The sequence below is a fragment of the Palaemon carinicauda genome, chromosome 31, assembly GCF_036898095.1.
Source record: "Palaemon carinicauda isolate YSFRI2023 chromosome 31, ASM3689809v2, whole genome shotgun sequence".
Classification (NCBI taxonomy): Eukaryota; Metazoa; Arthropoda; class Malacostraca; order Decapoda; family Palaemonidae; genus Palaemon; species Palaemon carinicauda.
Window position 1 is genome coordinate 63,291,068 of NC_090755.1, and position 17,162 is coordinate 63,308,229.

General features: G+C 36.5%; 1 protein-coding gene across 1 annotated transcript; it reads left to right on the forward strand.

The window, feature by feature from the left end:
* Positions 1–5,949: 5,949 nt before the first annotated feature.
* LOC137624456 (hemocyanin B chain-like) lies at positions 5,950–9,492 on the forward strand. Its single transcript, XM_068355222.1, has 3 exons — positions 5,950–6,090; positions 7,278–8,801; positions 8,940–9,492. Exons 1-3 carry the CDS (start codon positions 5,985–5,987, stop codon positions 9,359–9,361), a joined length of 2,052 nt encoding a protein of 683 aa, XP_068211323.1. The 5' UTR covers positions 5,950–5,984; the 3' UTR covers positions 9,362–9,492.
* The last annotated feature ends 7,670 nt before the right edge of the window (positions 9,493–17,162 follow it).

The following is a 17,162-nucleotide window of genomic DNA, read 5'->3' on the forward strand; positions in this document are numbered from 1 at the left end:
TTCTGTCTTTTTATATTCTTAACATTAGCCGGTGCCGTTACGTAAAGCTTTAACCTGATCTTTAAAAAAAAGGGCATATGGTTAAAATGGTAAAAAAAGGGGCTTTACAATTAGAAAAATGGATAACATGATATATATATATATATATATATATATATATATATATATATATATATATATATATACAAAATGAGTTATAAATACATTTCACAGATATATATTATAGTTATCCTGCATGTATTTAATTTCTATACATACAGTATATACAAATAATTTGATATGCAATGGTACACCAACTCAGCTGTAGATTATAGTTGTTCTGCTGAAACTTAATGTCAGGATTCATTAGACTTCAAAAGTTTTACATAAATATTTCACTTTGTAGTAGCGTTGTACAACATCCTAATATGTTATTCATCTGGAGCACGAATGACATATGATAACATTATGCTTTTCCTTATGGAATCTCAAACTGTTAGTATTACTGATCATAATAAGGCCAGCAGCAAATCTAGTTGAAAAAAAAATGGATACTACAAGGGCAAGAGGAAAAATACAAAAAGAATACACAGACGTAAATGCATACTAAAATTTAAACTTATGACAGATAACTAAATAAAGAAATAATATTATAAACTACGAAACGAGACCTACGTCAACATCGTAATAAAAAATTTGCAAAAAGATTTCATTTCTCAAGTTCAACTAATTCAACTACTTGATATAAAAGATCATTCCACAATTAGCCTCCTGCCGAACTAAGACTTCTAGAATACTGTGTTGTCTTCTTTCCCACTCATATTCCAATACTGAGAGATTGGATGCCTGATGCGGCCTTTCCAATGCCTTCTCTTCCACCACACCTCTTCTCTCCATATCATGCTTCACCTTATTTTGCAATTTATTTCGCTCATCTCCCTCTGAATCTTCTCCCCCGGGTTCACAGGATCTTCCCAAGCCCTCTTCACCATCCACCTTCAACATGTGCCTACATCATATCAATCGTGACACTTTTATAATCTGTTATCTTTACTATGATTGCCATTTTAGTTTAGCTTCCTTTATTTGTCTTGAAGCCCATGTTTTTTTTTATCCATACATAAACACTGAATGTATAGATGCGCTATAGATCTTGACTTTTAGTTTGACGGACATTAGCCACCTGTCCCAACCAGCGGGTGGATGATGTTTTGTGTGAACGAGGACCTGTATTGTACCCGTTCGTTTCGTGGCCTAAAACCCCGACTTTTCCTCATAGTATAGTCATAGAAATTAGTTAGTTTGTTGTTGACACCATGTATGAGAGGTTAATTGAACCTTTTCAAGGGTATGAGGAGATGTTTGACATGGCAAACAAGATGTATAGAAATAATTTACATAAATAAAAGATATGGAAAATTACTGGAGAGGCATTAAATAAAACAGGTCAGTTTATCGCAATTTTAATATTCTTGGCATGGTGCATAAAGCATTATGAAGTTGCATAACTTATTATATCAACACAATTATCAACCAACATCTTAAAGTGTCAAAATTATCATAATTGACTCGGTCCTCACATGACAGAGTCTAAGTGAACAATGAAAACCACGCGCTGGTAAACGGATACGGAACGCCTCGTGTGAATGTACAACATTTTGACGGCGGTTAGCCACCACCCAGCCTGTCGGAAAGAAAACGGGTCGTGTGAATCGGCCTTTACGTGTATTCAAATGCAACTGTTCACATGACCTGTTAGGCTGACGGCGGCCCTCGGACGTCAGCCGTCCGAGTCGGCTCGGCTTTCTTTCCAAGAAACCTCGTCCGCTTTGACGGCCGTTAGCCACTCGTCCCAACCAGCGTATGGATGATGTTTTGTGTGAACGAGGGCCTGTATCATACCCGTTCGTTTCGTGGCCTACGACCCCGACTTATCCTCATAGTATAGTCATAGAAATTAGTTAGTTTGTTGTTGACACCATGTATGAGAGGTTAATTGAACTTTTTCAAGGGTATGAGGAGATGTTTGACATGGCAAACAAGATGTATAGAAATAATTTACATAAATAAAAGATATGGAAAATTACTGGAGAGGCATTAAATAAAAGAAGTGAGTTTATCATAATTTTAATATTCTTGGCATGGTGAATAGAGTATAATGAAGTTGCATAACTTAATTTATCAACACAGTTATCAACCAACATCTTATACTGTCAAAATTATCGTAATTCACTCGGTCCTCACGTGACAGATTCTAAGCATACAATGAAAACCGCGCGCTGGTAAACAGATACGGAATGCCTCGTGTGAATGTAAAACATTTCGACAGAGGTTAGCCACCACCCAGCCTGTCGGAAAGAAAACGGATCGTGTGAATCGGCCTTAATAGGGTCATGTGAAATACTAAGAGAGAGAGAGAGAGAGAGAGAGAGAGAGAGAGAGAGAGATGGCAACTACTTATGTAGGTTAGAGGCGGGACTTTAACGTTTAAGATGCTATTTTTTTTCAATATTTTGATTAGGATATAGAATAAATTATTGTCTATCATATTTGTTTAATTTACCTATTCAATGATTCTATTCTATATTTGAAAGAGAGAGGGAGAGAGTTCAGAGAGAGAGAGAGTTGTTGTTGTTGGGGTATGAGAGAGACTGACTTTGAGTAGAGCTAGTGCGTGGAATAACGCACTCAACGTGGATTCGTCTGCCCAGAAAAAAAGTTGCCAGATACTTCTTTTTCATTATTATTCTTAAGAGATACCAAAACATTTTGAAACGGGTAGAGATATTTTTGCAGGCGAGTGTACTGCAAGGCAAGATCTAAAAGAAATGGCTGCTCATAATTATGAAAATTCTTATACAACATGCACAATGATTTAATGTAGTGCCCAAGCGGCACGAAAAAAAAAAAAAAAAAAAAAAAAAAAAAAAAAAAAAAAAAAAAAAAAAAAAAAAAAAAACAGCAGCTGATCCCGATCTTCTGTTAGATCTCTAGTTGGGCTAACAAACTGAGATGAAGAATCCTAGCATCGAGAACAGGAAGAATCCGGGTTTTAATTAGTAGCTCAAGAACAAAGGGGAGAGAGGCAAGACCTGTCCTCAGCGTTTATTAAGATCAATGCTAAAGGAGAGGCCAAGACACTATCAATCTAACTTGTCAGAGGCTACGTCAAGTAAGATAATCCATTTGAGGGAACGTTTCTTTGTAAGGTTTCATACTGTATGAGGATGGGGCTATACAGGTGGCTGGCAATGGCAAGTACTGTTCCAGAAGGTATATTTTGAGGGTGTCATGCACTAGGGGGTCATACCGTTGGTTGCAAAGCTAGCCAGAGTTTTCTGGGAACGCAACGTCGGGGATTGTAAAGAAAACATAGTCTGCTTTGCTGCTTGAGTGAGTCAAGCCCTTAATGCAAAACTGAACTTCGGTGCATTGGAACCAAACAAACGTTTTTTCTGATAGATGAAGGGTGGCAGTTTCAACGATGCAGCATGGGTTGCAGAGTGTCAGAATTGGTGGGCGTCATCATAACAAGGATAGGGCGTAATGTGCAAAAAAATAGAACAGAGAGTAGTTGATCACTACGAGGGTAACCAATGTGCAAGGTGGTTGTTAGGTGTTAACAGAGAGGTGAGCTGAATGCAAGTAACCTTTAGGTTCAACATATAAGGAGTTTATGTACAAGCAGTTCAGAGCAAGAATGTCACAAAAATTCAACCAAACTAATACATACAAACGCCAGTTAACAGGTTCAGTTATCAGTGCAGGGAAGAGCGTGATAAAAAAAAAAGGCAATAACATTACAGTGTACAAGTGTGTATGAAACACATGCGATAAAATATATATATATATATATATATATATATATATATATATATATATATATATATATATATATATATATATAAATATATATATATATATATTTATATATATATATATATACATATATATATACATATATATATATATATATATATATATATATATATATATATAAAACAAAACATGGAACCGTTTCTAGACCTCATGCAAATGGGGTTTGATCATTTTCCTCACCCACTGGCCTCTGATTACTGGTGATGTTGGGAGACTTTAGTCTGACCGCTCACAGCAAACCACCGTAGTATGGACAGTTCTGAATGGTAGCTTTGGCGATCATAACGATAAACACACCTTCTCACCGCATTCAGGTTTCCCTACTCAGACTATATATATATATATATATATATATATATATATATATATATATATATATATATATATATATATATATATATATGTGTGTGTGTGTGTACATATATATATATATATATATATATATATATATATATATATATGTATATATATATATATATATATATATATATATATATATATATTTATATTTATATATATGTATATGTATATATATATATATATATATATATATATATATATATATATATATATATATATATATTGTACCATTCCATGATAAATTTGTAAGGCATAACTAGGATCTGTATCATTTCAAATATCAAACTAAATCATTATTATCAAGTTCACTCTACCTTGGGATTAACTTCTACCTTACGCTGACTAACAAATACTGTAAGTGAAGTTTCCGTATCCATGACTTGAGCAAATGCCTTAGGGCCATCATACAGAAATATGATAAATATCAATGTAAAAAAATCGTATTTTTTTTATATTGTGAATGAAAATCCATCAATATGGAGGATAAGCGATTGCCCAAGCTTACTAATTTACTATTTTGAAACTGCTAACTCCTAGCTTGTTATTTTGAGCATATTAAAAAAAAAAACATTCGCTTATGGGTTTAGATGTGTGACTCTAAGTTTCCTGGTCTAAGTATCTTGAAGACATGAATAATGACATTTTTTACTTTATAGTTAGTATTAGAGACAATAATTTGCATAATCCTTTTATTAGCATTATCATCACTTTCATTGTTACAATTATATCTCCAGCTCTCTTTACAAAATCAAGCACAAGGGCGCCCTTAAATTAAGGAGAGTAGGCCAGTACGGGCAAAACAGAAAAGTAAAAAATTAACAATAAAATATTAACAAAATAAATTACGATGAGTAACAAATATAAAGAAATATCTCGTTCCTAAACCCAAAGATAATTTATCATGGAAATTAAGAATCACATTTAAGATGACTAAATTCAAAACCTGAAACTATTACCTTCTGAATTAATAATACATAATTTTCTCAACAGAGACAGTCCAGTACAGATAGGTAGTACAATGGCCGCCGGATATAAGGTGTTGACATGATATTTCAGGAGTTCATCTAAAATTAAACCCCTTTCTGCATCTGACTGACTGATATGTTAAATGTTAACGTAATATTCTCGCCCTCCGGACTATCTTTAAGGGCAATGATATAACTGATTGATTCATTCATTCATTGAAAGTTTTCTGGCATCCTGACATCTAAGGTCATTGACGCCGATAGCATTTATTATATATGAAAAATAAAGAGAATTCAATTAAAACAATAAAAGTCAAGAAGTCATTACAATAGTTGAATAGTTTTCAGAAGACCTGCTTCTGAAATAAATCTAAAAATTCCGCTCGCATAGTAGGACACATCATGTCCAAGAATCTTGGCAAGGATGAACCTGCCATCCTCACCTCGAGCCTCAAACAGATATCTATTTCTCAAGTTAGTAAAATTAGGGCATTCGGTCAACAAATGCCTCACTGTTAAAGGTACTAAACAGTCCTCACAATGCGGTTGGTGTTGGCCCTTCAGCAGAAACTCGTGTGTCAACCGTGTGTGACCAATAAGGAGACGACAACGAGTCGTCTCCCATTTTCGGGGTATCATGTTATACCTCCAAGGTGATATGATATTTGTTGTATGTACTCAAGCCTGCCACATACGAAAAAAATAAATACTGATATAAAGTCGCTGTTATCAGATGCAAGATATTGACGCTACTGGAACCTCGCAATCTCATTGGAGCGATGGACTTTGCTCAAGCACCAAATGTATTTAAGGAGGTCAGACTCATTCTTGTGTCACAGACCCTTCTGCTGTCAAGTCACAATGAAGGTCCTTGTCTTGTGCGCGTTCCTGGCACTTGCAGCTGCAGGTAAGTAAACATTCCATTGCTTAAGTGGTTAACAATGTTCTTTTACTACAAACCAACGATTACTTCTAATATCTAGTCACTTCTTTTTTATGCATTTGACGTTCTTGATATCTAAATAAAATTGGACTCTTTAAGTGTAGTTTCAGAGGGATAAAGAAAAGGAAGCTTTCATTAAAAGGTGGAGCAAACTAAACATTTGTCTAAAGACGTATATTTAAGTCATATAAAGGAAAGCAGCGTTGGACTATTGGAAAATATGACTTTAAAATTTCGATTCGAGCTAGTTTCCAATTTTCGTTCACTTCTCAGGAAGAACCATAGTCTTGCATGAAGTTAAAGTGTCTTTTAAAAGCCCATAAAAGACCCCTCGAAATATCCTCCTCATCAATGCACATAATAGAACACATCGAAGCTACACAGAATAAAGCTCCCTGGGCTCATATAGATCCATAAAATGATAAAGGTAAAAATTCGGTTGTCAATATGGTGAATTATGGTTCAATATATAAACTGTGAAAACCCATGAAAACAGAAAACTATGAAACCAGTTTACTAGTAATATAATAATTTGATTTCCCCTGCCTTAATTACATATATTTTTCCATCTTCATTATTCATGTTTTTATCGAAATAAATAAAGGTTTCGTGGCTGGGATAAGTACTCAAACAAAAAACATACTCAGGACTTTTAATCACCATATTTCGTTCAAGTTCTTTTAAAATTACAAAAGGGAAAAAGCACAAGTAGGAAAGATGTATACATGCCATAAAAAAACATCGTAACAAGCACGAATGAATGGAATCTTTTGAGATATTATTGAGAATAATATTTAGAATATTTACGACACAACATAAAGAATTCACGTTATAGATTCACATTCGATTCTAAAATGTCTTTCTAACGTAATTGTATTTTTTTCTCTTCATTGAAATTTTTCACTTTTGCAATATACATTTTATTCTTTATAATCAAGAAGATGCATAAGGATAATACTGGTAAAAATCAGTCCAATTTCTATAGAAATTGTATGAGCTTTACTTTTCCCTGTTATGATCTACAATGGAACCCTTTGCCTGGTGTCACCAGCATAATTGAAGAAGTTTAGTAAATACCTACCAATCATAGGAAATATATAGGACAACCACCCAATTTCAAAGAATAAAATAGAACGTGTTTTTTCCTACAGACACCCCGTTGCCCAAGAGACAGCAGGATGTCAACCACCTACTGTGGAATGTGTATGACCATCACCACTTTGATGATCTGAAAGGATATGCTGCCTCCTTTGACCCAATAGCTGACAAGTCACAATATAAGGATGGAGGAGAAGCTGCAGAACATCTAGTCCAGGAATACAAAGACCACAGGCTCCTTGAACAACATCACTGGTTCTCCCTCTTCAATGAACGCCAAAGAGAAGAGGCCCTTATGCTCTTCGATGTCTTCATGCAATGCAAGACCTGGGATTGTGCTGTTCATAATGCAGCATACTGGCGTGAACATATGAATGAAGGAGAGTTTGTTTATGCTTTGTACACAGCTGTTATTCACTCAGACCTTGGACATGGCATTGTTCTTCCCCCACTCTATGAAGTTACCCCTCATATGTTCACAAACAGTGAAATTATCCAAAAGGCTTACACAGCAAAGATGACTAATCAACCAGGTAAATTTGAGATGGAATTCACTGGTACAAAGAAAAATAAGGAACAACGTGTGGCTTACTTTGGAGAAGATATTGGAATGAATCTCCATCACGTCACATGGCATATGGATTATCCCTTCTGGTGGGAAGACAAATATGGACATCATTTGGATCGCAAGGGAGAACTTTTCTTCTGGGTTCATCATCAGTTGACTGTTCGCTTTGATTCAGAGCGTCTCTCCAACCATTTAGATATGGTGGATGAACTCCAGTGGGAGAAACCAGTCGAAGAAGGCTTTGCCCCACACACTATCTACAAGTACGGAGGCGAATTCCCTGCCCGTCCTGACCATATTCACTTTGAAGATGTTGATGGAGTAGCAAGAGTTCGTGACATGGTTATTACAGAAAGTCGAATCCGTGATGCTATAGCTCATGGATACATCACAGGCAAAGATGGCAAAGTTATTGATATCATGAATGACCAAGGCGTTGACAAACTTGGTGACATCATTGAATCTTCTATGTACAGTCCCAATGTCCAGTATTATGGAGCTCTCCACAACATGGCTCACATTATGCTTGGCCGTCAAGGAGATCCTCATGGAAAATACAATATGCCTCCAGGTGTAATGGAACATTTTGAAACTGCTACTCGTGATCCTACATTCTTCCGTCTTCATAAATATATGGATAACATCTTTAAGGAACATAAATATAGTCTTCCTGAATACACTCATGAAGACCTGGACTTCCCTGGTGTCAACATTGATAGCCTTAGCATTGAGGGAGAACTTAAAACATTCTTTGAAGACTATGAATTTGACCTTCGAAATGCTGTAGACTCTGCTGAAGGTATTGCTATGGTTGAACTGAAAGCCAATGTTCATCGTCTAAACCACAATGACTTCTCCTATGTTGCTGATGTCAACAATAATAATGGAAATGAAGTTGTCGGTACTTTCCGCTTGTACCTTTGCCCCGAATATGATAACAATCATCAGCAGTTTGATTACACAAATGGCAGCTGGCACTGTATTGAAATGGACAAATTCTGGAAGAAGTGTAAGTATGCTACTTGCAAACATTTATGGATTCCATATCTATTAAAGTACTTCTAATCTTTATATTTCTCTGTAATTAGGTTTGAAAGGGAGTGTATGTTTTATGCATATTCTATTAATATTTTACTCTCAATTACAGTGTCTCCTGGAGGAAATCATGTGGTAAGGAAATCCAGTGACTCTGCAGTCACTGTTCCTGATGTACCTAGCCTGCAGTCTCTCATGGATGCAGCTGACAGTGGTAGTTTTAGCATGCCCGAATATGAAAGGGCTTGTGGCATCCCCAACAGAATGCTTTTGCCCAAGGGTACAAAAGACGGAATGGAATTTGCTCTATTTTTGGCAGTCACTGACGGAGGCTATGACCTAACACATCCTGATGTTGAATCTGAGCATGGTGGAACTCATGCTCACTGTGGAGCCCATGGTGAAATCTACCCAGACAAGCGTCCTATGGGATTCCCTCTTGATCGTCACATTTCAGACAGACGAGTCTTTGACGAAACTACCAATATCAAGATTACACATATCAAGGTATTCCATGATGAACACCACCACTAGGTTCTTTTTGCCGTCATAACAACCACTCTGATAAGATGGAGAAAAATTGAAAAATTAATAGTTTTGTTCATTATGGAAATTCCTAAAATCTAAATCCATAAAAATAGAGAAATAAAATGAAATACACATAATTCTGTCTTTTTATATTCTTAACAATAGCCGGTGCCTTTACGTAAAGCTTTAACCTGATCTTAAAAAAAAAAAAAGGGTATATGGTTAAAATAGTAAAAAAACGCACTTTAAAATTAGAAAATTGGATAACATGATATATATATATATATATATATATATATATATATATATATATATATATATATATATAATATATATATATATATATATATATATATATATATATATATATATATATATATATATATATATATATACAAAATGAGTTATAAATACATTTCACAGATATATATTATAGTTATCCTGCATGTATTGAATTTCTATACATACAGTATATACAAATAATTTTTTATGCAATGGTACACCAACTCAGCTGTAGATTATAGGTGTTCTGCTGAAAGTTAGTATCAGGATTCATTAGACTTAAAAAGTTTTACATAAATATTTCACTTTGTAGTAGCGGTGTACAACATCCTACCTAATATGTTACTCATCTGGAGCACGAATGACAAATGATAACCTTATGCTTTTCCTTATGGAATCTCAAACTGTTAGTATTACTGATCATAATAAGGCCAGCAGCAAATCTAGTTGAAAAAAAAATTAATACTACAAGGGCAAGGGGAAAAATACAAAAAGAATACACATAGACGTAAATGCATACTAAAATTTAAACTTATGACAGATAACTAAATAAAGAAATAATATCATAAACTACGAAATGAGACCTATGTCAACATAGTAAAAAACGATTTCCAAAAAGATTTCATTTCTGAAGTTCAACTAATTCAACTACTTGATATAAAAGATCATTCCACAATTAGCCTCCTGCCGAACTAAGACTTCTAGAATACTGTGTTGTCTTCTTTCCCACCCATATTCCAACACTGAGAGATTACATGCCTGATGCGGCCCCTCCAATGCCTTCTCTTCCACCACACCTCTTCTCTCCATATCAAGCTTCACCTTATTTTGCAATTTATTTCGCTCATCTCCCTCTCAATCTTCTCCCCCGGGTTCACAGGATCCTCCCAAGCCCTTTTCACCATCCATCTTCAACATGTGCCTACATCATCTCAATCGTGACACTTTTATAATCTGTTATCTTTACCATGACTGCCATTCTAGTTTAGCTTCTTTTTTTTTGTCTTAAAGCCAATGTTTTTTTATCCATACATAAACACTGATTTTATAGATGTGCTATAGATCTTGACTTTTAGCTTGATTGGCATTTTCTTATCACATATCTATCTCAATAACTCCCTCTACTTCCCCCCAGGCTTCTTTTATCCTATTCTAAACTTCAGCCTCGCATTCTCCCTTCAGAATTAGAGAAGTTGCAAAGTACCTCATTTTTTTCACCTGTTTTATATCCAAGGCTCTACTTTAATGTATGGTTTCTCAACTTACTTTCTTTAATGCACACCATAACTTCAGTGTTATCCATACTTACCTTCAAACCTTCCCTCTCCAAAGACTCCTGCTATTCCACAACCCTTGTCTGTAAGCCTTCCTCGTTTTCAGCAGTGATCACCAAATCACATGCATATAGCAACTCCCACAACTCTATTTCTAATCTCTTCACATAACACATCCAAGACGAGCACAAATAAAAACAGGTTTAATACTAACCCTTGATGTAATCCACCACTAACTTCAAAGGTTTTTGTTTTCATACCAGATGTTATTACTTTTGCCCTTGTTCTTTTGTACATCATCCCAGCCATTCTAACCAACTTCTCTGTGACTTTCTTCTTCCTCATGCACCAAAACATCATTTATCTTGGTAATTTATCATAGTTCTCCTCTAGATCTACAAAGGCACTAGAGATCTTCTGGTTTCCCTCTACCCCTTTTTCCTGTAGCTGCCTTACTATGAAGAAGGCATCCACAGTCCCTCTCTCCATCATGGATCCTTATTGCTGTATCCCAACATTTACAATCTCTCACCTAGTTCCCTCTCAAAACACATGCTCTATTAGTTTAATTCCCTTGTGGCTACCACATTCTAGAACACTGTGTAGCATTTGAGCCTAAAGGAAGAAAAGTCAAGATTATTCAGGATTAACTGCACACCTTGTATAAAGTAAAGGATTGTACACTTGCCTGCAAAGAGATCGCTAACTTGTTCGAAATGTTTCGCTCAAATGGTTGTCAATTATTTTTTATTATATCGTACAAATTTTAAATTTCCTCGTGGGAATATTTTTAAATTGATATATACGATGATATAATTTCTTTTCACAATGAAAATCATTGTCATATTTACATAATTCAAGAAAAACGAGAAACAACATGAAACATTATGAAACTTTTTATTCATTTAGGGATGTGAACAAATTAGAATCTATCGTAAATTGTAGGACATGAAATTAACTTTTTATTTAATCATCATATATTTACTTATATTTATTATCATTACCTTTAATTATTTTGATGCAGTTTTCATATAATTTAGTTAGTCTCCTTTTTTAGATTAAAATATCCATCATTATCATATTTTTCTTTCGAGCGATTCCGCAACTATTACTTCACCAGAATGACGTAAAACAGATGAAAACTAGTAACTGAGTCAGCTGATTATATGAAACAAGGCCAAGTTTTTATAAATTGTTATGGCTCATAATAGAAAACAACATAATTCTCTAGCATTGCGCAGTTCCATCGTGAATATGCACAAGGCCAACAAACCGAAAACCAAAATAGTGTGACAATTAAACACACAAAACAACAGCATATCAATGGATGATATAAAAGCTGAATTGGGAACTGTGAACCGAATGCAGGGGCAAGGTAGAACTAAACTCACTACCCAGGGAGAAGACGAAATGATTGTCGATTTTGCTGCTCGTCATCCATTAACTAACACAACAGTTTCCGCGTCTGTCATTAGTAGGAAGAATATCAGAAGTTTCCGAGTACTGAGGTTGTGAACAGGTCCACTCACAGAGAACCCATTCGAGTCAGTTTTGTTGCTGATGATGCAAGGACCATTCTAGGCCTATGATCTGCATCTTTCGGCTCAATTTGTCCTTCCATGATGTTGTTTTGCTTGGCTTATTGCGGCTGTGGAGTAACTGACTTGAGCACTAATAATACATGGTTCTCTAACGTCAGCTGGTAGACTGCTACGAGAGCAGTATCGCCTCTATTTTTATTTCTGTCTCTTTGGTGGTAGTGTTATATACTTACAATCGGATTGGTGTACTTGGTCAGTTCTTGTACAGACTCCAGGTGTTATAGGAGGCATGCTGTGGCCCAAGGGCACTGCCCATTCCCTCGTCTCTTATGACGTGTCCGTGAACTACTGAAGACCCGGTGAACGTGTTAGCCGGAGGAAGAGCCTTTCTCCGGGTTCATCCTAAACAGCATCATTGCTAATCGAAACTGGGACTCTCCTATCGGACTACTGCCCGATGAGGGTCGCTGTCTTGTGAAGTGTCTCTTCAGATATCATTGAAGGGACTGAAAATAGAGATATCCTTTCGGGACAAGACATTCCAGGGAGGTTAAGGCCTTCCAGGCCCCTTCTGCAAATGCTGTGTTGGTACATGGGGCTGTTGAAGGCGAGGGAAAGCTAGTTCCCAAAGATAATGGTTCATTCCAAGGTGGGAAGACTCCTCACCCGAAGATATCAATGTCTTTTCCAAATACATCGGTATTTATTTGAGGACCATACTGAATTTTTCGATTCATCTTGATCCCATATCATAATTGAACGCGAGGAGTTTGTCCTGTTGGATGTCATCCATGTAACGCAGGAGACAAATGTTGTTGGTGTGTCTGAAGCTCAGATGGATTGGAATCTGGAAGTCTGGAAGTATGCATACTTCAGATCAATAGACATTACAATGTCCAAATAGCATTATTATATCTTGAATATTGTGGCAGTTCATGATAGATTTGTAACTAAAATACCGGATCTGTATTATCTAAAATATTGAACTACTAAATATTTCTTATCACCAAGTTTACTCTATCTTTGGATTCACTTGGATTAACCACATGCAAGCTTACATTCAAGTACAGCTACCCTATCCATGACTTAAACAAATGCCTTAAGATCTTGATACAAAAGTAAACAGTCAACTTACCCACACAGTTGCCAAGAGAAATATGTGCTGAATTCATCTTTATTAAAAACATTAATGTAAAAATACGGTTCTATACCGTTTCGACGAAGTCCGTTTGAGCTAAATTGTTTTGAGCGATACTCTTTAGGTGTTGGACGTTTTCAGCGGAACTATTTGAGCGATGAGTTTATGCGTATAGTTTAAGTGCCAATAAAATATTACTATTTAGCGGGAAACTAGAATTTAGCATTTTAAAATCAATAGACTAGAGTTTTTCATATAGTAAGGATATGTGAATCATCGTTTTATTTTAATTTGATGGTAATTACTTGTCCATTTACCCATCATTGAAATCATTATATTAAAGCGTGGACGAGACTAAGTAAGTTATATCAGATTTATATATAGAAAGGACAAAGTCACTCTAAGCACTATTATATGACAATATGAGGCCTATAACAGCAAAGGACGATAAAACACAACTTTAGATTGCAGAAATGACAATAATTATACGGAAAAGATGAGCATTCGCATAGTGGTGATTCAGTGAAAGTTCACATGGAAAAGGTTGAGGATGAATCACTGATCACTGCCGAAAAGACACACGATTCACCACGATGCAGACTTCAGGACAGAGTAGTTGGGGCGGCAACGGACATTGTTATTCCTGAATCATACCGCCTCCCTTTTTAGCAAAGATTTTTTCTTATTATATGATAGTGGAGTTGGAAATACTATAGTAATCGTCTCACTATTTTGGTGCTATTGTTTATGTGGTTAATGATTATAAGTCTTTTAATAATCATTGGCAAACTCTTGATATACCTTTTTATGTATATTTTTGCACTTGAACAGTATTATAAAGTTTAATTTATATTAATTCTATTAAAGACAGTGGTTAATGTTTATATTTCTTTTAATAACCTTTGTCAAACTCTTAATAGTAATATTTGTTTCAAACTCTTCATAATACCTGTTGGCGAAGTCATTTAGTAGCAAGTTGCCGAATCTAACATTCGCTCTTAAAGCATCGCTTTAAGAGAACTTCGCTCAATTGGCTTCGCTGAAAAATATTCAGGTGAAAGTGACTTCGCTCAAACGACTGGCAACGAAAAATACTCTTTCTTTTGTATTCAAATTTGAAATCAATCCATATGCATAATAAGCGATTGACCTAGCTTGCTAATTTACTATTTTGAAACTTCCAATTCTCACTTTGTGATCTTGAGCATGCTCAGAAAACTACTCTAATTATGGTTTGATCTTCATCGCACATTTGCTCATGCTTTTGGCTGCATGACTCTAAGCTTCTTCGTCTAGGCCTCTTGAAGCTAGGAATAAAGTATTTTTCTGGGTCGACCTGTGACGCCTGGTGAAAAAGAGACTCCGGCCATGGTCCAAACAGAAGAACCTTTCCAAATCGGTTCCTCTGCAATTCCCTCCTCCACAAGTGACGATTCATACAGACGTGTTTCTGAGTGGTTGGGGGGGATATTACAACCAACAGATGTTTCAGGGCTCCTGGTCCCCCGCCATGAGACACTTCAACATCAATGTACTAGAAGCCATGGCAGTATTCCTGATCCTGAAGCGGCTCTCCCCGCCATGGTCCACTCATATCAGGATAGTTTCAGATAGCACGGCAGTGGTGTACTGAATAAACATAAGTGGATCAAAGTCTTCCAACCTCAATCAAGTCCTGGTCACGGTTTTCGTCTTGGCAGTAGCCAAGAACTGGTTCCTGTCGGCATCTCACCTGGCAGGAGTCCAGAACGTGGTAGCGGACTCACTATCCCGGACAAAACCACTGGAGTCAGAATGGTCTCTGGACATGAATTCTTTCCGGTGGATTTCCATGCTGGTTCCCAGTCTCCAGGTAGATCTATTCGCGACACAACTGAACCACAAACTTCCTTGTTATGTGACCCAAAACCTGGACCCTCAGGCATATGCTATGGACGCATTAACCCTGGATTGGAACCGTTGGACGAAGATTTACCTTTTCCCTCCGGTGAATCTTCTGATGAAAGTCTTACACAAGTTACGCTCCTCCCAAGGAGCAGTGGCTTTAGTAGCACCGTACTGGCCAAAGACCAGTTGGTTTCCACTCCTCCGCGAGTTGAAACTACGTCCCTTCCGGATCCCATTCCCCAAGCTGACCCAATTAGTCCAAACTCTGACTGTGTCAGATTCCTCAAAGGGTAGCCACACCCCTAACTTTGTGGATTTCATGAAGTTTGCAGCCCACAGGGACGAGAACATTGACCCAGAAAATGTCCTCTTCATAGAGTCAGACAAAAGGGACTCTACCATTAGACAGAACGATTCAGCTGTTAAGAAATTAGCAGATTTCCTAAAGAAGTCAGGACATTCTCTCATGACTTCTAATATGGCCATATCATTCTTTAAGTCCCTATTTGACAAGGGCCTAGCAGCTAGCACTATAACTACGATTAAGTCAGATCTGAAAAAGATCTTTCTCGTGGGTTTTCAATATTGACCAGGCAGATTCCTATTTCTCATCTATTCCGAACGCATGCGTTAGGCTCAGGCCTTCGGTTCGCCCACAAAAGGTCTCTTGGTCTCTGAAAGACGTACTAAAGCTAGCTTCGGACACGGATAACGAATCCTGCTCCTACATCACTCTTCTTAGGGAGACCTTATTCCTAACGGCCTTGGCCTCAGGTGCTAGAATCTCAGAATTAGCAGCTCTCTCACATAATCCTGAAAATATAGAATTCCTCCCGTCAGGCGAAGTACTACTTTCTCCAGACAGAGCTTTTCTAGCTAAAAACGAGAACCCGCAAGATAGGTGGTCCCCTTGGAAGATTATCCCTCTTCCCCAAGATACTACTCTGTGTCCAGTCACCACACTCAGGGCCCTTTTTAGCTAGAACCGCCACCCGCTCGTCTGGCCCCCTGTTTCTCAGAGAACAAGGAAGCACTGTTTCCATCCAAGGCATTTCCCCAGAAATAGATTTTTCCTTTGTCAAAATCCCTTTTTTACTTATAGTTAGTATTAGAGACAATAATTAACACAATTCTTTTATTGCTATTATCATCATTATAATTATTACAAGTTAATCTCTGGCTCTTTTTAGATTAAAATGCTACAAGCTCAAGGGCACCGTTAAAGGGAGCAGTCCAGTAAGGAAAAATAGAAAAGTTAAAAAGTAAATAATAAAATATGAATAAAATACATTACGATAAATAACTAAACCAAAAAATATTTATTGTAGAAATAACGAATCACATTACAGATGAATAAATTAAAAACCAGAAACTCATCTTCTCAACAAAGAGCCCAGTAAAGAAATTAGGTTGTACAAATGACCGCAATATGTAAGGTGATGACATGCATTTTCCGAAAAAAGAAAAAAAAAATAATTTCCTCCTTTGTTTGTCTTCTAAGATAATCTAAAATTGAGGCCCTTTCTGCATCAGACTGAATAATATGTTAAATAGTATGTTTTGCCCTTGACTGCCTTTAGGGGCAATAATATAATTGAATGCACTCAAGGCTGTCATAGACAAAGAAAACATACTGATTCCGAATCTTTCTTATCAGATGCAAGATACTGATGCTACTGGACCCT

Excerpts from the sequence above, each read along its gene's own strand:
- LOC137624456 (XM_068355222.1), top strand. The coding sequence starts at position 5,985 with ATGTATTTAAGGAGGTCAGACTCATTCTTGTGTCACAGACCCTTCTGC. Across the intron at positions 6,091-7,277 it reads CCTGGCACTTGCAGCTGCAG|ACACCCCGTTGCCCAAGAGA; the intron begins GTAAGTAAACAT and ends TTTTTCCTACAG. Across the intron at positions 8,802-8,939 it reads GGACAAATTCTGGAAGAAGT|TGTCTCCTGGAGGAAATCAT; the intron begins GTAAGTATGCTA and ends TCTCAATTACAG.